The following is a 27,213-nucleotide window of genomic DNA, read 5'->3' on the forward strand; positions in this document are numbered from 1 at the left end:
ACAGCGGTGTCCCCGGTATTGGTGAACAGGGAAACGGTGGATATGGCAACGCTGGGCACGGAAACGGTGGACAAGGTAACACTGGACATGGAGATGTTGAACAGGGAAACAACATGCAGGACGACCATGGACAAAGCAACCAAGGACAAGGCGACCTTGGACTGGGCCACGGTGGACAAGGCAACAGCGGTCAAGGTCAAGGTGGCTACGGAGTTGGTTTGCTGGGCAATGGTGGACAGGCGACCAACGAACAAGGCAACGGTGGGCAAGGCAGCGCCAGTCATGGAAATGGCGGACAGGGCAGTGGTGGTCAGGGCGCTGGCGGTCAAGGCAACGACGATCACGGACACAGTGGCCACGGACACAGTGGTCAAGGACACAGTGGCCACGGACACAGTGGTCAAGGACACAGTGGACAGGGAGGTGGTGGCCAGGGACATAGTGAAGAAGGATATGGTGAAGTGGGATACAGTGGATATGAGCGCGATGACCAGACATTCATCGGACATGGTTACATCGATCAGGCACAAAATGGTCATGAGCAGAGTGGTCAGGGACACAGTGCACAGGGATACAGCGGGCAGGGACATAATGGCCAGGGAAACACTGGACACATGGAGATTGGCCTAGAGCAAGGCGACCAAGGGTACAGTGGACATGGATACGGTGGCCAGGGACATATTGGACAGATGCACAGTAGTCTGCAGCAAGGTGTTCAGGGACACAGTGAACAGATGCACAGCAGTCTGCAGCAAGGTGTTCAGGGACACAGCGAACAGGCATACAGTAGTCTGGAGCAAGGTGGTGGGGGACACAGTGGACAGACATACAGTAGTCTGGAGCAAGGTGGTCAGGAACACAGTGCACAGACGCACAGTAGTCTGGAGCAAGGTAGCCAGGAACACAGTGCACAGACGTACAGTAGTCTGGAGCAAAGTGGTCAGGAACATAGCTCACAGACGTACAGTAGTCTGGAGCAAGGTGACCAGGGGCACAGTGAACAGGGATACGGTGGCCAGGAACACAGCAGCCAGGGGCACAGTGGACAAATGCAGACTGGTCTGGAGCAAGGTGGCCAGGGGCACGGTGGCCAGGGACACAGTGACCAGGGACACGGTGGCCAGGGGTACAGTGACCAGGGACACGGTGGCCAGGGGCACAGTGGCCAAGGGTACAGTGACCAGGGACACAGTGACCAGGGACACAATGGTCAGGGACACATTTACCGGGGACACAGTGAACAGGGACACAGTGGCCAGGGGTACAGTGACCAGGGACACAGTGACCAGGGGCACAGTGACCAGGGACACAGTGGCCAGGGGCACAGTGACCAGGGACACAGTGGCCAGGGAAGCAGTGACCAGGGGCACAGTGACCAGGGGCACAGTGACCAGGGACACAGTGGCCAGGGACACAGTGGCCAGGGACACAGTGGCCAGGGGTACAGTGACCAGCAGCTCAGCGGGCCGAGTCATAGTGATCAGGGTGCGAGCAGCCACGGCTACGGCAGCCTCGTACACGTGTCCGTCTCGCCCGGCTCTGACCCACCGTCGGCCCCTCCCAGGCACGGTCAGGAAGCCACCCTGGTGCCGCACGCGCCTTACGGAGAGCCCCCGACTGCGACCGAGTCTACCTCAGCCGCGCAACACACCGCCACCCTCTCGCCAGAGGATCAGGAGATGTTGGCTCTCCTGGAGCGGCTCCTGCGGGAGGACAGGACGCGCGGGCACAGTGGCCAGGCATACGGCAGCCAAGAGAATCATCGACACGAGGGGCTGGAGCGCGACGGCCAGGGACACAACAGTCAAGGGTATGTCATCCAAGAGCACAATGGACAGGAGGAACATGCAGGTGACGAACACGGCGACCAGAAGCACGGTGGTCAGGGGTACAGCAGCCAGGGATACAGCGGAGAGGGAGACGGTGGCGCCGACAAGGGGAGCGGCCGTCCGGGCCGTCGCCGGCGCTCCGCCGGGAGGCCGACTCCGGACGAGCGGCAGGCGGCACCGGACGGGGTCGGCTCGGGCAGCCTCGGCACGCGGCAAGGGTCGCCGCCCGCAGCACGCCGACTCAACACCGCCACCGGCACGTACAGCGCCTACGCCCAGCGGCAGATCATCAAGCTGGATCGACGGCGCCTGTACGTGGGCACGAGTCACGCGCCGCCGCCGCCGACGGTCGCCACTAAGCGTGCGTCGACCGATGTGAGACTGGCACCCGGACGGATGGTCGGTGTGGGCAAACTGGGCGCGCGGCACAGGTACCGCCAGCCGTCAGCGGCGCAGACTGCGGACTTCCTGAACTATAGAGTCCATGATCTGACAACGGCCTCTTTCGCTCGGCCCACGACGCGGGCTGTGAGCTCGGAGGTGACGACTTCCCCAGCGGAGACGACGCCTCACGTCAGGTTGGAGACGAAGGCTTCCCGAACGGACCCGACGATCGACGTCAGTGTAGAGGCAACGACTTCCCGATCGGAGACGGCATCAGACGTCAGACTAGGTACGAAAGCTTCCGGCGAGCGAAGGACGAAGGCTTCCACCAAGGCAAAAATGATGCCGGGGCCAGAGATGACAAGTGCACCTAGGCAAAATCACAAAACGTTTTTCAAAAAGAGGACGACGACTAAGCCGGTTCCCGCGGCGGTGAGCACGACTTTAGCAGCCGACATTATGACAAATCTTACCGCGATCTTTCGCACGACCCCGCCGACCATCACCATGACTCCACCGACCTCCACCAACAGTCCATCGACCACCACCAACACCCCATCGACCCCCACCACTACTCCACCGACCACCACCAGTACACCACCGAGCCCCAGCACGACTCCACCGACCATCACCACGGCTCCACTAAGCCCCAGCACGACTCCACCGACCACCACCACGACTTCATCAAGCCCCAGCACGACCCCACCTCGCGCCACGTCGGTGACTCTGGCGTCTTCGGCACCCACCAGCCTGGTTACGACACCCCGTGAGGTCTTCAGCGTGGTCACCAGCGCCGCGCTAACTCCTCCTGCCTCGACCCACAGCCCCGTCTTCTTCGGCTACGTGCCCTCTCCTCCGACCCGACAGCCCCCACCGCAGAACGGCTGGCGTCCCTTGCTGCGCCGGGGTCCAGCCCCAGGGGCTCCCAGAAGGCCCCAGACAGTGCGCAGACCGCCTTCCCCCGTCAGGAGGCCCCAGGGAGGCCTGCTGCCCCGACCCCCTCCGCGTCCAGCGTCTCTTCCGGCGTCGACTCCGCCTCTGCGGCGCAGTTGGTCGCGCCCGTTGCCAAGGCAGCCGGTGCCGCCGACGCCGGTCAGACGGCAGGACCTGGTGCTGAGGGTTCAGCGTCCCCCCGGCCTGGGCTGGCAGCGCCCCTTGGCGGTGAGGGGCGCTGTGCAGGGGCCCAATCTGGGCGAGACGGTTATCCGCGTGACACGACCGACCCTGCCCAGCGGCGTGGGCCTCTTCGAAAATCGTCCCGGTCCCCCGACCGCCACTTGGTGGGAACAGGGGCTCCAGTCCATTGCGCGGCCTATTCTGGGGTGAAAGGGACTGAGCGGGACTGAAAAGGACTGACCGTGACTGGTTCCGTCCATGCCATGCTTTTGAGGCTGTTCTTTGATATTGGTCTGACTATGTAAATACAGACACATTGCGTAAACATTTTTGCGATCCGTACATTATACTGAGATACGTAGATTGATCGAGGTTTTCCTTTTCTTGTCTACATTTTTACACGTGCTGTGTGTATTCATGGTCAAATAATGCGTTGAAATGAATGCTCTCTGTTGAATGGTCCATATTTTATTATGTGCTTACCTCTGCGAATACATGCTCCGATTCAACTGTGAATACTTCAGCGTTTTGCGACAAACGCAAATACACTTATAAAAGTCGACTTTTTTCCGTAGACAGGCACACATTCGGCAGTGATATCTGATGTTGTTTGATAGAGTTTTTGGCAGTGGAACGTCCATCGTCATCAAATGCAGAATAAAACTCTAAAAGTTAAACGACAGAGGACATATTCGTGATTGGGACTAACTGGTGCGTGCAGCTCAAGAGGAAGGAGGCTTCAAACTCCGCTCAGCTCAAAGAAAGCCGAGAACTCCAAGGCGCACACCTTACGACATTATATACAAGACGCACACCATCCGAACCCAGCAAAGACTCAGCTGGGTCCGGATGCACCGGATACCAAAAATCGTCGCACCTGAAATGCTTAGGTGGCATCTAAATATTTTGAGTCATTGGGGTGAAGGGGGTTAATGTCCGAGAGGTAAGCGCCTTCGGTTCCCACGGGGGCGGCCCGAGCTCGAATTTCGGCATAGTCTTGACCCCTGAGCGCCAAGAGCCCTGACATGGTCGCCGCAGTCGCTGACGCGCCATAAAGGCCTGCTCAACGATGTGCGTCACATTATCTCTTAGAGTAAAGGTAGGGAGCCATGGCGTCATTAGAGACTAAAAGGGCAATTTCTTCTCAAGCCTTCCTTCTGCTTAAATGAGAACCAACGGAATTTTTATTTCAGCTAGTCCTCTGCAGAAGAAAGATGCGATGTCCCTTTGCTAATTGTAATCTGAGAAATCATTCGTTTCAGTACGGCATCACATCCATAAACGTCTCTTGCAAATTTATGGCCTGGTCGAGGCACACATGGCATGGTGCTCATTTAATGTGAGCTGGGTGCTCACAAGAGTTAATGAAAATGCTCCGGCTGTGCTAACATACCATATCGGCTCTTAATGCACGTATTGGGTATAATTTAGTCTTAGTAAACTATTTTGGTGAATATGGATGAAAATGATAGCATGAAAATTTTCCCTGGCCGAAAAGCGACAGTGGCTTATGACGTCCGACCTGCGGCGCTCCGCTCTCTTGATTCATTGCAAGACACACGCTTTGTCCTGAATCAACACACTAAGGGAACATCGCGCGTTCTAAAAACCTAATTACTGGCGAATTTGGTAACCTAATTTTATTCTCTGTTATATCTGAGTTATCCTTCATCCCATTCATCCAGCCGTTTGTTCAGACATCGGACTCACATAGATTTTTCGATCACTTTGTGTTAACACGTCGAGCAAAGCACTACACCTGCATTTGGAAGCTACGGCTCCCGTCGACCTGCCTTGGGACATCAGACGCGACGGCTTGGGCTCATTCCGTAAAATACACGTTCTCCTAGCAGATGTGTGCTCATCCTCCTGTAGGTCAGCGGCGGCAGGAGCGCCGGACTAGTCAGACCGGAAAGACAGAGCGGCGCGTGGGCCATGTGTCGAGCATACGCGGAATGCCAGGCCTGGCTATGGTTGTGTACATGTGGCGGGCTTCAGGAACACCAGGGCTGGTCTAGTGCTTGCGACAATCGCGCAACATCACACTCTAGGCTTAATGAAGGGTGTAAATGTGTGTGTGTGTGGGGGGGGGGGCAATTTGATTAGTCAGTTCACAAACTTAAAGCAGCTCACAACTTCATACTAGACGTACGAGCACTACATTTAGTTAGGTATATTCTTAAAGGTGGGAGCACAAGGGTTAGTATTGCTCATTCAATAAAACGTAAAACATAAAGTGGCTGGGAAAAAACAACACGCGCTTGGCTCAGTCACGCATGTAATGAAACATTTCACGCTGTCGTGGCGTTTCACGAAGCGCCTAAAATAGAAAGACGCCTACGGTTTCGTGAACGTTTAATGCGGCGCCTACAATTTTCATTTAGGAGCACACTATTTATGATTATACGATAGTTACACATAACGCCGGCATTGCACAAAACGTCTAGGTTTTTCTGAGGCGCCTAATTATGCCCAAACAGCCACGACGGAGCTCTAAGCCTTTGCCTACTCAATACAGTTTCGCCCGCTGAAGGTAATTCTTACTGTATGCATATTTTGTTATTTAATCCAGCCATTTGAATGGATGGGTTCCTGGGCTCAGAGTTGACGATAAGCATTGCTTGTTTTATTGGTCCTGATGTCTGCCAGCCTACCCTGAACTTCCAGGTCAACGGCAGAATATAGTGGCGAAAGCTTGACGTACCGCAATGTCTGGCACGGTCCGTTCTTCTCTCTAATGTCATCTAACCTTAAGCGCGGCCGCTGCCACCGGCCACAGGTTATGCCAGTCAAGCCAACACTCAGCTTTTGGATATTTTCAATAAATGCCCAGTGATTTCTCAGCACTATTGCAAAGAGCCACGTCTGCGTGCGCGACTGACACGGACAGCAGCTCAGTCAATGTTGGGCTCTGCACTGTTCCGCATGCATCCCTGTTTCGATTAACCGTCCAGTTCAGCAGACCGGGTCGGATCGTGCCTCTGCCGGCACCGGCGCTCAGAGATTGCTACCCAGGGAATCCAGCTAATGTCCAGTGATTTCTTAGCGATATTGCACAGAACAACGCCTTCGTGCGCGACTAACACGGGCGGTAGCTCAGTCAGTTTCATGGGCTCTGTTCCGCGAACGTCCGTGTGCCGGTGTTGGACTCTACTGGCCGTCCAGTTCAGCCGGGCCCATGCTGACATCGGGTCCCAGTTCAGCCGGGCCGATGCTGACATCGGGTCCGCCGGGCTGTGTCACTCCGGAGATGGCTTTCTTTTGTTGTTGCATTTAAATGGTCATCTTTGCCAATGCTTTCAAAGCCATCGAAGCATAAGCCAAGAGCAGTACGTATCGAAGGGAACACGTGGCGCGCGCACTATCTCCACCTCAGCACTGATCTTTGCATGAAGCTTTCAGTTTGTCAACGTTACGTGGCCGTCATTTTTGATAAAGCATCGGCAATGTACCAATGTGAGTGCTACCCTGTAGCCAAAGCCCCGCCGATATTCTCCAGGAGATGACTTGTTGGTCGTAAAGTGCACCATTATTACACCTGAGCGTTTTTGCTAAGCTCATACGCAGTGACTGTAACAAATTTGATTTTACTCACATGAACACCCGAAAATGCACAGCGCTTACGCAACAAAACTAATGGGGAAGCTATGCTTAAAGAGATGTGGAAAATGGGCAACCGTCATCGTGACGCTTTCAAAGTTTCAGGTTTTCAGGTCTCAGGTACTCAAGAGTTGCAAAGAAAACATTTTCCAAATTTCCGCAATGCTTTTCAAGTCTCATGCTGTTCCCGTGATAATTTTGTTTTCAGACCCGAAGTGACACAGTGCTACCAATTTCCCATTTGAGCCAATTTAACCCAGAAGCATTCCAGTTAAGCTCTCTACTCTACTCTACTCTACTCTCTACTCTAGCCCTGGCTTTGGAAACGTAAATTTTTAGCCCTCGCCGTGATTCATCGCTTTTGTAGCATTGACAGAAGAGGGTCGCATGAGGTCGATGCGACCCGGCCGTTTCCAAACTGAGCGCGATGGAGCTAAACAAAGAATACACCAGTGAATTGGTCTGAACAAGATCTCGCTATCGGTAACCTTACCACGTTTTTGGTGAAAAATTGACCCTATTATGCCAGGACAAAGCTAAACTTTTTTTTCGAAAATTAAGCCTTCGCAGGAATATATGCTCATATACCTGAGATCATGCCTTTAAGCGATACAAAACCTGAACAGGTTCGTTTCTTGACCAATTATTGATCACAAAAGCATCTAGTTTGATGCGTATTAGCCATCTATATTCATGATGCACGGCTCTATCAATGTTGCAGTGTCGCCTGCCGCGCGCGTTCCGCGGCATCGCCTATTTTCGCCCACCGTCCGCGCCGACCATAGATCGCCGAACAGTATTATTCAAAAAACCGCCGGTGCTCCGAAATCAATAGAGCTTAGGATATGTTTTGTGGGGGGGGGGGGGGGGAAGGGCCCATCAACTCGTCATCAGGGCCAGGATTAACGCCGAAACAAGAGAAAAAGAAGCGGAGAACCACATGAACCGACAGAATGTGATTCGGGTATTTGAACAGCTCATGGTATTTCTAGCTATTGCGCTTTCGTTGAAGTGGGATAGAAAATACGTAAAAGTCATGAAGTCAACGTATGACATGTGAATGACTTGAATGCGCTGTTAACAAACAATTAATGCTTTCAAAAAAGCAAAAACATTTGCACTTAAGCCGCTTCCTCATTCCCAATAAGGTTTTTTATTTTACTTCTGATGGGTTCCGGGAAAAAATGCACTAAATTACAATTCATAATACAGCATTTCAGGACGAACGATTATGTGGAATAAAAATGAATTAATACTTCTGGTTTTATACAATGTCGCTTAGAGCAAATTATGAATACTTTACCTTTATAACTTTCAAATCATTACCATAAAACCAGGAGCTACAATCCTTATATGCGTGCTTTCTTGTCCCCTCTTTCTTGTCCCCCGGCTTCAATACTGACTTGAACCCTCCACCGATGTTCCTCCTAGCCCTCTCAATGCATTTGAGCAAAAAGGGAATACTGGACAAAAAAAGAGACAAGTCCTTGTAAATTTTGGTACATTATGTATCTAGGCACACCATTATTATTATCATCATGTTCACTTTTTGCCAAGAACCACCGTGTAGATACCCAATGTTTCTGTCATACCAGCTCCGTCATACGCTAAACCAGTCTGCAAATGTTTGATAGGTTTTCGTGGTAACACCTGTGGTGGGATTAAGAGCAATTGATTGCAATATGCAACAACTGTTAGAAGCACCGGGCAGCAGAGATAAAAAGCAGCCTATGTTGCCCTCAACAGTGACAAGCGTAGTCGTCGCACAACAGCAACTGGTGGCATGCCAATGCCAATTAAATGAAACAAAAAACACGATCAGCGACGGCAGTAGTCATCAGTATTTACACAACCGCCAAAATTGACAAAAAAAGGTGTACCAGACGGGCTTCTGGTGGACCAGGATGCCCAACATCTGAACCTGTTGCTTTAGTCGATTGTCCAGTCGATTGCTCATTGTGATGCGCCCCATCTTGACGGTGTCTTCAGCTTTTGAAGGCTCGCTGGCTTCGTCACGTGGACGTGGTTCTTAAGCCTACCCTACGGTTTGGGGAGCGCGCTGGTCGACGCGACCTGAAGCCCAAATAACAACTAACCTACGGCATGCGGTCCAGGGATGACAGGCCGGATGACGATGATGTATTTGCCATGAGATCCACATCGTGAGTTTCACCTAGGCACGTCGTGGTAGATAAACATGCACGGAACATAGAAAAAGAGAAATCTTGCCACCGACACGGGAACACATGCACCTGTGATATGAACAGATGAACAGCATACAGCCAAGCATTTTGAAAGTCACAAAATCGAGTTTGGTCAGCTATGCCGACAGTATTACTTGTTTCACATGACGTTGAAAGCCGTTGCCCGAGAGTCGACGCTTAACCTACTTAGCAACTCTGCGCCCCAGTAACATAGTCGGCGCCTCCCCGCTTCTGTGCGGATTTGCGGAAGGGTCCGGGGTTCGGCACATCCGTGGCGTGTTCGTGCCTTTGATTTGCTCGCTGTTCAACCATGCACTGCATGCTCTCAGGAAGCTTAGGCTTGATGATAGTGGGATCAGTACCCACAGTTTGATAGCCTGTGAGTTGTTTGACAGTCAGCCATCCAAGCTGCATCATATGATGCAGGTGCCGGGATGACCTTGAAATAGTCTACACGGGATAGTCTGCATATATTTGCGGGCGTGTAGCTAAAAATTCTTAAGGTTTTAGGTGTTAAGAAGGACAATGCTGAGTACAGCACAGAAGGATTTCCTAGATGGCTATTTCAGTTCAAAACCCCACAGAAATGTGAAGCAGTTCCTTTAAGCAGTGCTTGCTTGGTGAGTGCTGACCTGATCGTAAAATTCCGGGCTAACGGCAGAAATTTGAGGCGAAAACTTAGCGTGCCACAATGCTCGGCATGGTCCATTCTGCCCGCAGCGTTACGTGACCGTTAACAGGGCCGTGATGCCTGCCGTAGACTGTCCCAGTCGGGAACAAATAACGAACGTCTAAAACGACGCCAACCCACCCCGCCGCTGGTGTGACAATCGGAAGACAGGAGCTCTAACCAGCTGATCTATTGGGACGGACTAAAGCACATCGCGGGACGGGACGATTTAGAGCACAGCTGAGCGTGGTTGTACCACAAAAAGTCTATCGAGGATTGGAATTAGCATGTTTTGTCCGGTGTGTTGAAAAGAGCAAGCACTCGGGTAGCATTAATCGACTTTTGCAAGGAAATCTGACCATGAGCACAGCTTTCAAACGGCGATTTTCCTCAATATCACCACTGATTTTTCACTCGTCTGACCATCCCTCCTGGCATTCCGAAGTCAGTTGTTTGCAACATGAGAACACCCAACTAATGCCCTGAAACACAAAGATTCGGGGACTTTCTTGTTGATGTCAACTTCCAGCACGTGTCAAAACGTTTGTCGTGTTATTTCTAAGACAGCTGCTCTGGAAGCCCATTTGATCACCAGTCTTTACCTACTCTGCCTATCCAGCTATCGTTATGTTTGCTGGGAGGCCGTGCAAGTGCAATTTTGTTTTTGTATTCAAATACATTGCATGCGAAAAACGTCGCATTAATGTGTTGCTCTTGTATCGTTGGGATCAGATTCCTCTTCGCTAAAAGCGCGTTGCGCGGACACCAGACACCGGAATCCGCGGTCCAAGTGGTCCGAATCATGGAATGTTTGACTCAAGATTATAAATCAGATAGCACGGCCGGACCGTTATCGTGTTATGCAACGCAATGATAAAGCGAAGGCTGTGTTGTAAGGGCTGCATAACAATGTTGCGTATGAATCCAAAAAGGTTATAGCCACGAGAGCGCCATGCATGAATCCAGGCAAGTTCCCCACATAGCGCTATATTCCTCCACTGCCTGGCAGCTTTCCAGTCACATGTCTCGTTGTCTCAGTGCAGGACCCGACGACGGCTCCAAAGATCGTTCTCGAAATCTCGACGACAAAGCGCCTTTCCCCTATCCCGCCTGATCGCCACCGCTCGACGCGTCCCGCTTCCGGTGCCCGGCGGACTGCCGCGGCCCGCTGCCGCTCAGGGGGCGCCCAGGCTGGACCCGCTGTCGGGCCGCGAGACGCGGCGGCCGCAACACCGGAACCGGAGCGGGCGCGCGGAGCCGCGAAAGCCGCCGCTCGCGAACTCGCTCCAGCCAGTATAAAACCAAACCGGCCGGCGTTCGGCAGTCATTCGTGTGGGGTCAGCAGCGGCGCGACGATGAAGGTACGCGACGCTCCGGAGTGCAGACGAGAGGAGTGCGGGCGCCCGGCGCCGACGGAGTGGGGCGGAGTGCTCGCCGGCGCGCCACGCGGTCAGCGCGGATCGCGGCTGGAGCTCGCGCAGCTGCAGTGGCGCCGCCTGACGGCGTGGCGCGTGGCTTGCGTTGGCGCTGCTGATGGCTTCGATTTATGAAGCGGAGACTGTGCTGAGAGGATTTTGCTTGTTTTTTTATCTGTTTTGTGCATGCATAGGTTGTATTGCGCTCATTTCATTCGTACACATGCCGACTTAATGACATACAAATTATAATCCAATGTTCAACGCATTCATCGGCGCGCTCAACGGGCACACTGGTGAAAATTAATTTTTAAAATCATCAGACCGCAGCTTGGGTGCAGAAGTGACTCTATGGCCATTTAAGTTCCAGAGAGGCTTGAGCGCGAGGAAAACCTAATGGCAGACGCTGTTCTTCACGCTCGTCACATAGGTGTCCAGGCTATTGCTTTTTACCTTCATTGTATTCATGTTTTCTGCCATCAATTGCAAGCTTGTGGCTCATTCCAGGGTGGGTGTTGCGTGAAGAGAAAAGCTAAGACCATAAGTACGAAGTGCTGCTGTCTAAAAACTTCAAATAAAAGATCAACTTAAAGTTTGAGTCGCAAGCTGAAAGCTTCCTAGGCGCACATGGGTGGTAGATGCTATGTGCTAATGCATTCCGAGCACAGTAAGGGCTTGCAAAAGGCGTGTTTTGGTAGCCAATGCTTGAACTTATAATAATATGATGTATTCAATAAATCTATAGAAATACCAGCCCAATCAATATTGAATGCCGGGGTAGCACGTCCACAGTATCATTCAGAAGCCCCCCTTGCTGTTGCCTGTATTCTGTGGGAGACAAAAAGAGGAGACAGCGCCTGTTCACTGCCAGACCGGTCCTTGACCACGCCGCCGCTGCCTCCTCAGGTATTCGTGATAGCAGCCCTCGCTGCTCTCGTCAGCGCTGATGGCGGCGGCGGTGGACACCACGGCGGCAGTCACCACATTGCCGGTGACGGTGGCCATGGGGACTCCTACAGCAGCTACAGCAGCGGCGGAGTGCAGGGATACAGCGGCGGTGCTGGCGGCGGCTACGTTGACCAGTACAGCGGCGGCGGCGGCGGTGCTGGCGGCGGCTACGTTGGCCAGTACAGCGGCGGCGGCGGCGGTGGTAGTGGCGGATACGTTGACCAGTACGGCGTCGACGGCGGCTACGTTGACCAGTACAACGGCGGTGGCAGCGGATACGCAGACAGCTACAGCGGTGGCGGACGGATACGTAGGCAGCTACAGTGGCGGCGGCGGCGGAGGAGGAGGAGGAGGAGTAGGAGGCTACGGCGGAGGCTACGACGTAGGCTACGACGTAGGCTACGGCAATAGTCAGAACCAGTACAGGACCAACGGCGGCTACCAGTACGAGTATGTGTCGTCATTTGGCGGCGGCGGCGGCGGCGGCGGCGGAAAGGGCAAAGGCAAGGGATTCGGGAATCTGTACCCGGTAGAGATCCCACTGTTCCGGAAGAACAAGGGAGGCAAGGGCAAGGGAGGTGGCTACGGCGGCGGCGGCGGCGGCAAAGGAATCTTCGGTGGCGGTGGCCTAAGCAGCCTCCTGAAGTTCCCCGTGCTCAAGGGAGAAGTTCTCTACTATCCGATCAACATCCCCTGGTTCTCGCTGTTCAAGGGCAAGGGAAACAAGGGTGGCAAGGGAGGCAGGGGTGGCGGGGGTGGCAAGGGTTATGGCGGAGGTTCTAACAACTACGTCAGATACGGAAAGGCCTACGGCGGAGGACATGGGGACGGCTACGGCGAAATCTATAGCCTTGGCGATGGTTACAACGGGGGCTACACTGCACCCATCGTGTCGAGCTACCAGGCCCCCAGCAGCTACAGCCAAGTCTATTAACGACTACGAACCATGAAGTTTGCTGTTACCCTCGCGTTAAGTCTCCCTGAAGCGACCAATCAAAGTCGTCTTTTTAAGTCCCTTGAGAAGGCCAATGGACCGAGTGGTTGACAATGTTGACGTGCGTAAGTACAATGTACTGCTCTGCAGCTGCACTTGTACTCTCTGTAGCCGATGTGATATTTCTGTGTTCTTGCTGCTGCCGCTCTTGTGGGCGCTTCCAGGCCACGTCTTCCGCACCACTTGTTGATTTGCGGACTTGATTGCTGCCGTACTTCGGCACTAATATTTTCACCCAACAACATCCTTGGCAGCTGTATGTAGGGAGTTTTTGTCTGTCAAGTGTCAGACACTCCTTGATCATATGACAGCATCCTTACATTTTTTTCCTTCTGACATACGTCACGTAAGGCATCGCACCATTTCGTTCCGCCAGCGCGGTGCCTTTCATCACAGCATCTATGTGTTTCGACCCGTTCTACTAGATGTTAAGCATCAGTCCCCCGCTGATACTTATATCGAGGCGCTGCCAAGTTAATCTTCACTTCCTGAACCCCTCAGGCCATACACATCCTCATAAGATAGATTAGGCGCGTAGAACCACGGACTAGCCGACATATCCTCAACTGACTACGAGCTGCGCTCCCTCACCTCCCTCATCTCCTGAAGCTATGCCGATAAATTTAGCGAGAAGTTTACTCCAGCAGCAGAAGAACAACAGCGTGAGAATTTCGACCACTGGGCCGCCAGGCGGACAGGCAGTAAAATGTCACTGCTGGCCAAGGCCAAGGTTCGGAGCTCTATTTATTTAGGTCTACCACATGTTGTTGTAGATAGAATGTGCGTGTTATTGTTGCGTCTTTGAAAGTTGCTCAAATACATGAGACGTGTATTGACGGGATTATTGATAGCTCCAGTTTGATGGCGCGTTAGTCACGCTCTCCGCTCATGTTGACATCTTCAAAAAACAAGCGGAAGGAAAGCCTCGTTATGCATCCGTGCGAAGTTATGTCAGCAAAAAATGCACTGACATGCGTGCACCATTTCAACTGAATTAGCACTGGACATATTTAGCACCAGAATTCAGCTTTGCTTGCAGCACAGATGTGCTCCAAACGGAACGAAGTAGACACGGAAACAAGCCAGCTTGAGTGTGATGATCACTGAAGTAATGCTAGCGATTTCAAAATTTACGCAGAAGTGATAATAGTAAGAGGAATGCTTTGATAGACGGCGGCTTCTCTCACGAGCACACTTACTTTATCCACCAACTTATTGATGACCTTTTGTCAAGACGAGTTGTATCTGAACGTGAATAACCAGTCCCTGAGCTGGGGCACTGGGTTACGGGATCAGCGTCGCTGAAACAGGCTTTCAGAAGAACACGTCTGAAAGCAAAAATCCACGATTCACATTTCTATGTCTTGAGCGATCGTGCCCCGGGCGTACAGGTCTGTGGGTTACAAAATGAACACGGTATTGAACAACTTAGGCAGAAAAATAGCATAAAAGGGCTCTAAGCAGACTATAGAGTGGTAACATAATGCAGTGATTGTGTCATCATCAGCCGCCTCTCTTCAGCAATCATGGCCACTGCCGTGGGGCAAAATCACAAAGTCGGCAACACCCATTATGGTGCTTTGAACATTCTCCCCGCTACTAAACATGAACCAGGCTGCATCATTTAATACCGGGCTGGTATAAAAAACCAACAGTGGGAGATATGATCCAGTTGACAACTGGCTAGATCAACTTAGCAAAGGTCTAGTCAGAACTAGGATCCATGATCTGTTTTTTTGTTGTTGCAAAAGAGTCAAGGAGGACCGGGATCCAGTGATCAGAAAATTCAAACGAGCGAGGAGAAACTCCAATCTTGAGCGTGGTTTGGGAAAGGCCCAATGGAAACCGAAGTTCAGACTCAGTATTTTCCAAACGAATCAGCACGAACCGAAAGGCAGCATTCGGAGCAATGGACATGCTGCTCCAGAAGCAACAGGGACATCATATATGCACATGGATTCTCACTACGACATTGTACCACCGACTGCCTCAGGCCGGAAACGGCGGGAAACAGGACGTCTCTTCCACTCACTCATCGTCTGCATCCATTGTTTCGCAACAACCTGTTAATGCCGACATACACCATACTGTCATGGTGACTTGTTCATACTAAAACGTGATAGGACTTCAATTTTCGGGCTGCACGACACTCTATCTCGTCTCGATCCAGGCGTACGCAGGTTTTCGCCCTGAGGGGAGGTTTACACCACTAAAAAATTGTCTCTTAAACCCGACTTTAGCGCGCCGCATGTGCACATCTCTCGCGTGGCTTGAAACATTTACAGAATAAAATATTACAAAACTTACAAACGAACTTGCTCACGGCAAAGTTACACGACACATTTCAAGTCTCGCATTGCTCCTAGCCTTAAAACCACGCGATTCCTTACACGTAGGCCTGTAACTTAGCTTCCCCGCACTAAACGTGCGTCTGTTCAGAATCCAGTACGCATAAGCCACAAGTCCAGAGTTCCACTGCTGTCCCCTACAAGAAGAAACAAAACACTAAGCTCAATTCCCCTCATAATTCGCTGACTCCAACCAAACGTTGTTTGCCTCAGTGAGCACAGCCGTCGAACCTTCCACCGCCAACAAAATAGGACAATATCCTATTCAGTGCAGGCTTCCCAACGATCAACGGGAAGTGCAGTTTATCTGTGTTCGACCACTAATGTTCTCCTCCGTCGTTCCATAACCAACGTTATGGTCGCTCGACAGCGCCGCGGTGTTTGGAGGCTGTGAGACCGGACTGGAGACCGGGTTTGGAGGCTGGTCGCCAGTCGCCGCGGTGTTTGGAGGCTGTGAGACTGGACTGGAGACCGAGTTTGGAGGCTGGTCGCCAGTCGCCGCGGTGTTTGGAGAATGCGAGACTGGAATGGAGACTGGGTTTGGAGACTGGTCGCCAGTCGCCGCGGTGTTTGGAGACTGCGAGACTAGAGTGGAGACTGGGTTTGGAGACTGGTCGCCAGTCGTCGATGATTTAAATTATAATTTTGTTTGCTGATTGTATAGATGTGTATTTATGATTGTATAACTATCACGATTTTGCGTCGATCGATGATTTTGATCGATGTTTTTTGGTGATTCTTTATTTTTGTGTCGATGATATTTCAGTGTATTTTGGATACGTCGATGGTATAGCTGTACGATTATGGCGATGTAATTATGTTGATTTTATGTTCGTGTCAATGCACAATGTTTTGTTCTAACAATGTCACCCAATGCGATAGTACACTTCAATTGAAAACTGAATCGTATTTGGGAGCCAGGCATGTTGCTAGACATTAAACTGTATAGAATGCAATCCTGCTATTTCCATGGTCTAGCGGCAAACAATTGTGATCGGCACTCCACTGGGGTCAAAGGATCGGTCCCAGCTTTGGATTAGAAGGACCTTCCGCTGGATATTATGCACCTTGACGTGTGATGAGCTTGGGTCATGTGGTACCTTTTAACTTATCTGCTTTGAGCTCCATCAAACTCCACCCCCACACTCCATGCGTATGATTTGTACAAATATGTTTCATATATTATAAGTTGGAGGCAGAAATTTTCAGGGGGTATCTCGGTCGAGCCGGGAGCTTCTCGCAGATGGGGTAGGGGAGAGAGTCTCCTGGGTGTGGCTTTTCAAAGGCCTCCTAAGTTGGGGCGGGAAGAGGTGCAAAGGAACCCCTATCGCAACCTATTCGCATTCCTCCAATTTGTACCTACCATGCTTCCTTAATTTAGCGAAACTGAACTTCGCTTTCTCCCGAGTAAGTTTGGGGTTTAGAGAGGCAAAGAAAACCCCGTTCTTAGGGGTCGCAGAGGACAACATCACTTTGATCAGGTCTAGACCAATCATATCTACTCACGCTCGTAAATATTATCTCGCTTCGCAGGCACATGAGATATTATCTCGTTTCGCAGGCTCGTTTTAGTAATCAAGGTGAAGCCGTAAAAAACGGTGCAATTTACTCTGAATGTGGCTCGGTTTTTAATTCGCTGATGAACAGCGTAAAGAATTTACCTGAGCCTTGTCAATAGATGGATTTGTGAAATCAGAGCTCACACTAAGCAGTGCTTGTTGTGTGAACCATGACCCCTGCCATCCCATGGTGCAATTACAGAATAGCAACAGAATGTAGTAGCAAAAGCTTAACGTTTAACTAAAGGTTTAACGAAATATTTGGTTTCACGAAAGTTTAACGCAATGCTCGGCACGGTCCGTCATGCCCTTTGACGTCAACTGACCTTAAGCATGGTCGCTGCCCCCGAACGCAGGCCGTCCCAGTCGTGGCAAATGGCGAGCGCCTCTCGAACCCGCCCCGCCACGGTTTTGCGGAGCGGAGTGCTGCTAGTCTAGCCAGCTGGGCTACGGGAAAGGACATAACTTTTCATAAGTATGGACAAAGATTGATTTGAAATAATTTGTGTTTTTTTATTGACTGTAAGTACCCAGCTTATATATATATATATAGTACTTACGGAACGAATTTAATTATGAAACGAATAATAATTAATTAACATTGACATTAATTAAGTGAAAAACGAATATATATATATATATATATATATATATATATATATATATATATATATATATATATATATATATATATATATATATATATATATATATATCTATATATATATATATATATCTATATCTATATCTATATCTATATCTATATCTATATTATCTATATCTATAGTTATATACATATATATATATATATATAATATATATATATATATTTATATACACAACCAGCCTTATTTCTTTCTAAGTAAAGCCGGATACTGACGCGGCCTGCTCCACGCCGGGGCTTTTCTCTTGAAAAGCAATAAGGCCATTTACAAGCTGGCTGCAATCCGTCGGCCGTGCAATTACGTAAAACTAAATAAATCACTCACGCAAAAAATACGACACGGCTGCTCCCCACCTCAATGACGAAGTCAGATTGGCTTTGAAGAAAAAATGCGACAAATGTCAGTCCGACATTTTTAAGTCGGAGGATATAAGCCCCAATATTCCCAGTTCGAGCAGAAGAGGTGTGGTTGTCGTATCTGATTAAGAATTTGGTTAGTAGAGAGAAACCTGCGCATGAGGGTACAATTAAGAAATAATCTATCGCGGCTATATGCCTCACCGAAGGTGAAATGATCATGAGTTCCGGGATGAATTAGGGGTCCCCGATCCATCCAGTGAAGGGCTTCTGTATCCAATCAGAGAATCCTGATCCGAAACAGGAACCCTCTGATTCGCAAAGGTGACCTACGCGCCAGCACCTTTCGTAAAACACAATGAGGCTCCATGTTTCGAAGCGGTGCATGCTAATTCCAAAGGGGCTTCTTGATCCGGGAAAATGATCTTCTAATGCAGAAAATGGCCGCCTGAACCCATTAAGGAACTCTTGGCTCGGAAATAGGGCCCGATTGATTCGAGTCTTTATGAAATATGCATAACCATAAAACTTTCAGCTTGGGTAAAAGCGCTCCCCCAAAAATGGAGGCGGCAAGTGCATATTCTTGCTAACCGCCTGCTGGCAGGGGTTAACCACCTCCCTGCCGTAACCCTCCCCCCCCCCCACACACACACACTTCTGCTGCCGGCCTTGACTCCACACACAACAAAACGGCTCTCTTGTTTTTACTCGTCTGCAAGAGGTCCTGCTGTAATGTAAAAGAGACCCAGCGTTGCATGTAAATGAGACAAACCAGCCTCGTGATAGAGCGGAGTGTGCGGAGCGTCCCAGATTTGGTCCGGATGGGGCCCCGCGCGATCAGCGTCTTCGGCACCCCTGACTCGGGGCAACATTATTTTCGACTTGTTGCCTTTTGACATTCATACATTTGAGTTTTGTTCCTTTTGACTTTTTGCTTATTCGGCTTTTATTCCTCTGGATTTTGCGTCATTTGTCTTAAATATTTTTTGACTTTTTAACATATGACTTTTCTCATTGAGCTTTTTTCAAAATTGACTTCGTCTTTGGCTCTTCGGCCTTCAACTGCCTGTCCGGTTGTTATACGAATGTTATTAGGTACGCCTTTTTTGCCCTTACTGTGGTATCCTTGCATATTTGTCCGTGGTTTCTTATTCTTTACTTGAATGCAGATGCTCCGTTACGGTACTATTCATAAGTTATTCGATTCCCAGTCCCATTTCCGTCATCTTTACCACTGCCCTAATTCCTGTATTACGTGATTCATGTTCAAAACTTGCGCTCAACACATTAGCCTGGTTGCAGTCCAACTACTGTCCGCATATGTGACGAGTAGTGCCAACGCACGCCGGAAACGCGATGATGCAATGGTGAAGCCGCTGCATCACTATCGTACAGCCTAGCCACATAAGCCAGAAGTTCGGAGTGCTCTGCTTAGTACAGACATACGCAATTGTGCTCGTTTTGTGACAGGCGACATTTCCAAGTCCGGTCCAATCACCTCTGGCGCGTGGCATTGCACTTAAGCATCACGTTACAGCGGTACCGAAATTGTGCTGCCTTACGGACTGTCTACAAGCCATCCTCACATTGCTATTTGAGCATCTTTCACTGAGACATTTGAAAAACCATTTTGGTCTCGGAAGGCCATGCAAGAAGCTTTTCGTTCGCATGCTATCTTTGTCAAATGCTTGTCTACACCGAACAAAAAGGTTGGTAGATAGGCTTCAGGTTTCTTCATGCCTTGTGCTACCAGTGCGAAAATTAGGCCCGCGTTGACATCACCGGCAAGGTTTTGGTTCACTATTGTGTTGGATACTCTGGCGTTTTACAAAGGTGTGCAGACTCCGCCGCACCTGGACGGATCCCACCGACACGCGCGAATTCACGCGACACCGTAAATATGATGGAGTTATACGCCATGTTACGCAACTCAGCACGAGGAGCACATTCGTGCGGCGTCTCACGAGTTCAGAGGTAGGCCAGTGGTGCCGGAGTTCGGCCACAGTTCTTGGCAGGAATGTTTTTGTCTGTATTCCATTCGCTACCATGCAACGTCATAGGTCGAATGCTAGCTTTGCATCCGAGTTGGAGGGGTGAGTGCATGGTTCCGCTGAAAGACGGGAGGGGGAGGGAGTGGGCCCTACCCTCTTCTCCCCTGGTTCACGTGCCATCGCACGAAGCTCTCACGACGACGCCAAGCTTCATGCATCCTGCGTCACATTAAGCAAGCTGCATTTCGTCTAGCACAAAGCCAAGGGAGATCGGTCACGACATAGATGCTAGCTAAAACAACGCTTGATGATGCTCCTGGTGTCGGTGTCCGCAGAAAGGTAACATTTGGTGGAGATGGATCCGGACACAGAGCCCTAGCACCGCCACCTGCCCTGATCCAGGTCAGGTCGTCACCATACTGTCCGGCAACATTCGCCTCTCCGCTGCCCTCTGAGCTCCGTTGCTCGGCTGTCAGACACGTGACGGCCAAGGTAACAGGGAGCGGACCATGTCGGTTAGCGCCCAAGAAACATGGTCTGGGTATGCGGCTCGGGGAACACGGTCTAGACGGACCTGCTGAGAGTTGCCAGCTGCGTAATACCGAGCGGCCGTGTCTTGGCGTCGCTTGACCTTCGTTGGTCCTTCGTTGAGTAAGGCCACGGGCCGAGAAAATAATAACTCCGTCTGATTAGAGTTGCTTTAATGGGGTGAACGGGTAAGGACATTCGCAAGATGCTATATAGAAAAGCATCGGCGGCGTTCACAAAGCCATTCTTACAAAGCAGTTGATCGAGTTTCTTTTCGAACATGTAATAGTTGCTCAGTCATTGAAGGCATTGCAAATCTGTGGCACTGTGCATATGATCTAAATGGCCTACATCAGCCAAGCTCAGCACAATTTTGTGTCATGAATGACCCTTAGCATTTATGTCTTACTGATGCGCATGCAGTGACAGACATACGCGCAGTAAGAACAGGTTTGGCCGTGGGAGGGATCATTTAGCGTCACTTGCTGCAAGAGCAGTATGAGCAGCATGAAACCGCGGTTCTCTCAGCACGCCTTTTAGTCGACGAACAATATCTCCTGGGCTGCTGACCAAGTGATAACGACAATTAGGATTTCATGAAACTAATGGCATTCCCTTTCAAAGCTGTACTGACATATGCCCCATGCGTCAGCGCAGCGTGCAAGGGAAGCTTACAGACGACACAACTTATGGCGACGTAATTGCCCGCTCTCAAAGCGAGTTGTTGACATTGCTGTTGCCCAAATACCGATATGTTTCGCCCTGAACTTTGCATCACTGTATAGCTCCTTACATTCTCTGCCACACAATTTTAAAGTGTGTATCGTAAAATGCAACGTCATTTCTAAATCCACGAATGCATTTGCCTTTGACAGGAACGGCCTTCGGTCCGTGGCAGCGCCACGCTAAAAATCAGGTAACGTCAGAGGACAGGGCGGACCGTGCTGAGCATTGCGGCACGTTAAGCTTTCGCCACCGAATTCTGCTGTTGACCCGGAATTTCACGATCGGATGGCGAGGACCAGGGTTCACGCAACGAGCACTGCTTAGCCTGGTGTCTAATCCCAGAAATCCATCCCTTCCAAAGGCTTGGACTAAACAGAAAAAATGAGCCTGAGCCTGAACGTGATTTGACGAAGATTTGGTATGTGCTTTTTTGTTTTGCAGCCGCTTAAATGAACCTCAGCATTTCCCCCGCTTTCTCTACTCTGAATGAGCCTTCTCCCTTCACCTCCAAAAGAGAACTCAAGGCAGCAAACTCTTCAAATTATCGAGGACATCACTACAAATACCAGCGGGCTAAAGATCAAAGAACTGCAGTTAACAAGCCCAGGCAGCTTTATACCGTGAACTCTTGACTGTGGTCTCAAATTCTAATAAATACAATAAAAAAGCGGCAAAGTTCATTGCATTTCGGAAAATGTGTCTTGTTTAGGTGAGTTTTGAGATTTAGTTTGCTTTAGATGAATTTGAAAAACTGACCTAAAGAGGGTATGTTTGCTGAAATATAGTGAGCTTTGCAGCTTATTTATTGTTGCTTTGAGCCTGAGACTGCGGTCAAGAGTGCACGGTAAAATTATGATGAAGATTAACAGTCTAAGAGGAAGTCTGCTTTTCATAAATGGAAGCCCAGACAGTTCCTAACCACACACATAGCACAGAACAGGACCCCTCGAGCTTGAATCCATACGCTAGACGTGATACCAATTACGGTGTCGAGCACGCGCTGCGTTAACTGAGTTACGCTGACAACCAAGTTCTGGCTCGAACTCAGCCGCTGCAAAGGTAAAGGGATCTGGCCTGCCAAACAGTCGCTCCCAACGTGCTTCTCCGGAACGAGACAAAACTACAGGTTTTACGAAGGACCTTTTTAGACGCAACAAGTGCCGAACATCGGGAACATTGCCACTCACAGTGACCTGCGCAGCTGACATCGCCGGAATGCTATAGCTAAAACCCATAACTGCATTCAACGGCACCACCACCAGTGACCCGTTTAAAGCTCAAAACATGAGCATATCCCATGCACCTTGAAAAAAGCTTTGGAGACCTAGAAAAGATACGGACACCGGGATCTATAAGTATTGGGAACCGGACCGCACCCATCTTCAACCCGAACACCATCCCACCTCTTCCTTCCCCCCCCCCTCTTCTCACCCAACTCTTCTTAACCCCCTCTTCTCACCCAACTATTCTCACCCGCTTCTTCTCAACCCAATCTTCTCACCCACCTCTTCTCGCCCAACTTTTTAGCCTCCTCTTCTCGTTCCTCTTTTTACTCCCTTCTCTTACTCCCTCTTCTCATCCCCCTCTTCTCACCCACCTCTTCCCACCCAACTCTTTTCACCCCCCTCTTCTCATCCCCCTCTTTCACCCCTCTGTTCTTATCCACCTCTTATCTCCCACCTCTTCTGAACCTCCTCTTCTCACACCACTTTCTCACTCACCTTTTCTCACCCAACTCCGCATCACCCCAACTCACCAACCCCATCGCGAGCGCGCGTCCTAGATCCCCCGGCGCTCTCACCGAGCCGCCGCGCCGGTGCCGGTTATTGCAAGGGGGAGGGGGGAGGGGGAGGGACATCATCCGTGCGCCGACGGAGGCGGGCTCCGTTCGGCGGCTCGGTGAGAAAGCCCGCCGGGCGGCCGGACCGTGTATAAAGGCTGCCGGCTACCCGGTCGGGTCACAGTTGGTCGGGATTGGAACGGACAGGTGCCTGCGAGCAGCGCACCGAAACGGAGAGCTCATCATGAGGGTGAGTGTAGGGTGCCGAGGCGTGCCGGCGGACGAGGTCGTGCTGGAAGGCGCGCATGCTGACGACGCATTGTAAGCCTCTTAAATACCGTTTAGCCACGCGCCATGTGGGATGTTCCCCCCGATTGCTTTTGATGCGGAAGGGTTTGGGCTGCTTGTGCCGCGAAGCGTCTTGTGTCTTGTTGCGCGGTGGATGGTGGTCGCGTGTGCCTTCCACGTCGTAACATCGCACTTTTGATTGATGAATTTTTAGTGATTAGAAGAATTAGTGAAATTTCCTAAAAGTATATAGATCGTGAACTTTTATGGTGACCTTCTATCGGCCCAAAATAACACATTTGAAAAGGATTTCAAACCAAGCTGGAATTCTAAGGTGTTCAAATGACATATCTGCCAAAAATTGTCATTTTCAGCATTCTGTGGGATCGTTCTTTTGAGTTATAGGTCATTTCTCGGCAGCTGTCACGCGGCGTGTTAAGGTTTGGCTTTAGATTGGGCCATGGTTGAGGCCAGCACACAGCAGCCGCAGCCGTACAACGCCAACACATTAAGCCATAATGTTGCACAACCGTGAACCGAAACGAAATGCAGTTTCTGCCGCGCAGAAAAAAAAGAATGGGATAGTTTGTTGCCAGGTCCGATCCCTGACGTAGTATGCATGCCATGTGACAGTGATGATACGCAGCGGTGGTAGTGATAACAATGATCCTAAACAATAATGTTAATCATTATCACCCTCCCTAACGATGATAATGATAGTTATAAGGCCTTATGGACCTTGTAACACGACAAAGAGCGGTCCAAGGCTTACTAAATCTCATAAAAGTATTTAAGACTTTGGTTTCATCCTAGGCACGCATCAAGCAATGCTATATACCATTATTTCAATACTCTTAGAAAGCGGGCTTGCCAAATACGACTGATGCTGTCCGCTTTTTCGAGAGAAGACCGAATCCAAAGGGAATTGAGAAAGCAGGTGGGGTCTTCTTTCATAGAGCCGTGTAAACGCCTGAATGAACATGAGACATGTCTGCTTTATTTTGATGATGATGCCATCAATTATCATCGGAATGCCGAAACGTGCTTTTACAAACTATTTTGCTTCACTTCAGATATTACACTGGATCCATACCTGTTTTCAAGGTCCATTGAAAGGTTGATGCTGGCTGCATAACTCAGTAAGCTCATTTCAAGTGATAATCCAACGCGCGCCTGAAACTGAGACACGATCAAAATCATCTCGCGAAACAGACTGGCCTGACACCAAAGAATGCCGACCGTATGCCATTTGCGGCATTCAGGAAACTCCCACGCGACCCGTTATAGTGATCAAACGGCTGTCCTACGCGTTTTTCTGCATCTTTGCTATGCTTCGTTTGCCATAGATTCAATAAAGCCACCTTCACCAGTCGTCCTAACGACATCCAGCTCCACTTCACCAGTCGCCCTAATGACGTCCAGCTCCACTTCTCTCGCGAAAACGGCATGTGGGCACCCTGAGGCAGTGATCAACATGATGTAGCAGCTCCAGTCAGTACGAACCCCATCCAGTCCAGACAAATTCACGGCTCAAAGCGTGCTGAAGTTACTGAACTGGCCCTGCACTGTGCGTCAACCACTGATCTGCGTGGTTGATACAGCGCTGCAGGCAGAGGTGGCAAGGTATGCTATGGCGCTTAAGGCGATGGACCAAGACACCTATCGCTGGAGGGACGTGCGCTTGTGGCACTCTTGTCTAACTGAAACGTTTACGACGTTTGCAATCCAAACCTCGCCTCGAAGTCCACCACGGGGCTGAGCGTGTAGCATAGCCTGTGGCGATTTTTCATCTCCTTTGTTTGCGCGTGGTCCTTTTCAGAGGGTGGCACAACGCAGTTCGTTGTGCACCGCTATCACGGAACGCCAGCGGCTGTGGTTCCCAGCTCATCACCAAGCGACGGCAGTTTCCTGCATGGGCCGCACGCCCACGTGCAATGCCATTTGAAGCCTGCGTCATTCCCAGCTGGCCTGACATATGCGCGTGGTCGATCTATGGCAGCGTCCGAGGCAGCGACAGCAGTGTTCGATCCCCAGCGCCGCGTCTGAGCCGTGCGTGACGGTGACCCGACGCTGCTATTCCAGGCGTGGGCGTTTGCGGCGTTGGTGGCGCTGGCCGCTGCCGACCAGGGCGGCTTCCAGCCGGTGACGGGGGCCGGAGCCGACGCCAAGGTGATCGGTCACTCCAGCAGCGCCTCCACCAGCCAGGCGCTGACGGTAGAGGCGCGCAACTCCGCCGTCCCGCTCGAGGCCCAGGCCGACTCCAGCGGCAGCCACGTCAGCTACGAGCAGCCGATCGCCCGCGACGGCGGCGGCATCGGCGGAGGCCACGTCGCCGGACATGACGGAGGATTCCCGAACGAGCACAGCAGCTACACGAGCTATGATGGCGGCAACTCGGGAGTCGGTGGCCCCTCCGGAGGTGGTGGGGGAGTCGGTGGCCCCTCCGGAGGTGGTGGGGTCGGTGGGCTACTCTGGAGGTGGTGGAGTCGGTGGCTACCCCGGAGGTGGTGGAGTCGGTGGCTACTCCGGAGGTGGTGGAGTCGGTGGCCCCTCCGGAGGTGGTGGAGTCGGTGGCTACTCTGGAGGTGGTGGAGTCGGTGGTTACTCCGGAGGTGGTGGAATCGGTGGCTACTCGGAGGGGAGTCGGTGGCTACTCGGAGGTGGTGGAGTCGGTGGCTACTCCGGAGGTGGTGGAGTCGGTGGCTACTCCCGGAGGTGGTGGAGTCGGTGGCTACTCCGGAGGTGGTGGAGTTCGGTGGCTACTCCGGAGGCGGTGGCTACTCCGGAGGCGGCGGCTACCCCGAGGCGGCGGTTATCCCGGAGGCGGTGGCTACTCCGGAGGCGGTGGCTACACTGGAGGAGGCGGGCGGCTTCTTCGGAGGCGGCGGCTATGGTGGAGGTGGTGGCCTACGCTATCGGCGACGGTTACGGCGGCGGCTATGGATACGGGGAGCAGGGCGGCTACGGACGGCGGTTACGAGGACTATGATGACGATGGCTACGGGAAGGTTGGGGATGACGATCCCTGGTACGAGAGCTACAGTCAACCGGATCAAATTCCCAATCTTCCTCCCGAAGATCAACTTCGTCAAAGTGGGCAGCAGCGTGCTTGATGACATCCCTCCGCCCAAAAACTACGGAGGTGGCAAGGGCAAAGGAGGCGGAAAGGGCAGGGAGGCGGCATCGGCTCCTTCTTCAAGGGTCTCTTTGGCGGAAAGGGCAAGGGGCGGCGACAAGGGCAAGGGCAAGGGCAAGGGCAAGGGCGGTGGCCAAGACTCGGTCATCATAAATCATCACCACTACTACGACGAGGGATATGGCAAAGGAGGAGGCTACGGCGGTGCGCCAGTCGCCACCTACGGCGCTCCCCCAGCCGGCTCCTACGGCGGCCCTCCTGCGACGTCCTACGGTGCCCCTTCCTACCACTGACCTCCGCGAGACCCATCTTGTTTGTAACCGCAGCGAGTTTGACGTTATGCACTTGAGAGATCGCTCGCCTCCAGAGAGGCAAGCGTCAGTAATTTATTGTTTCGCACATAGAACGCTCAAATACTGCCCTTGTGCATGTGTGATTGAACTGTTGTGTGATGATAATGTGCAAATCGATTTGGGGCTTGTTTTGTTGGAGTTATGTGATGCGATGATTACGTTAGATGTCAAACAGGTTTTTGACTCGGTCGTGTCGAATAGCTCTTGAGCCTGCATAACTTCGTCACGCATATAATCGCGGGTGTATGCATATCTTGTGCCAATCTAGTCTGTTCTCTGAAACGCTAAATAAGCCTAATGCACATGTAGCAACGCTTCCTTCC

General features: G+C 51.2%; 1 protein-coding gene across 1 annotated transcript; it reads left to right on the forward strand.

Annotated features, from left to right (window-relative positions):
• Positions 1 to 23,314: 23,314 nt before the first annotated feature.
• Positions 23,315 to 26,830, forward strand: LOC119105337 (hapless 2-like). The gene is made up of 4 exons (XM_037228805.1): positions 23,315 to 23,363; positions 25,484 to 25,831; positions 25,879 to 26,124; positions 26,480 to 26,830. The coding sequence occupies exons 1-4, from the start codon at positions 23,358 to 23,360 to the stop codon at positions 26,828 to 26,830; spliced, it is 951 nt and encodes a 316-aa protein (XP_037084700.1). The 5' UTR covers positions 23,315 to 23,357.
• The last annotated feature ends 383 nt before the right edge of the window (positions 26,831 to 27,213 follow it).

This window comes from Pollicipes pollicipes, unplaced genomic scaffold (genome assembly GCF_011947565.3).
Source record: "Pollicipes pollicipes isolate AB1234 unplaced genomic scaffold, Ppol_2.1 Scaffold_6138;HRSCAF=7277_pilon_pilon_pilon, whole genome shotgun sequence".
Taxonomy (NCBI): domain Eukaryota; kingdom Metazoa; phylum Arthropoda; class Thecostraca; order Pollicipedomorpha; family Pollicipedidae; genus Pollicipes; species Pollicipes pollicipes.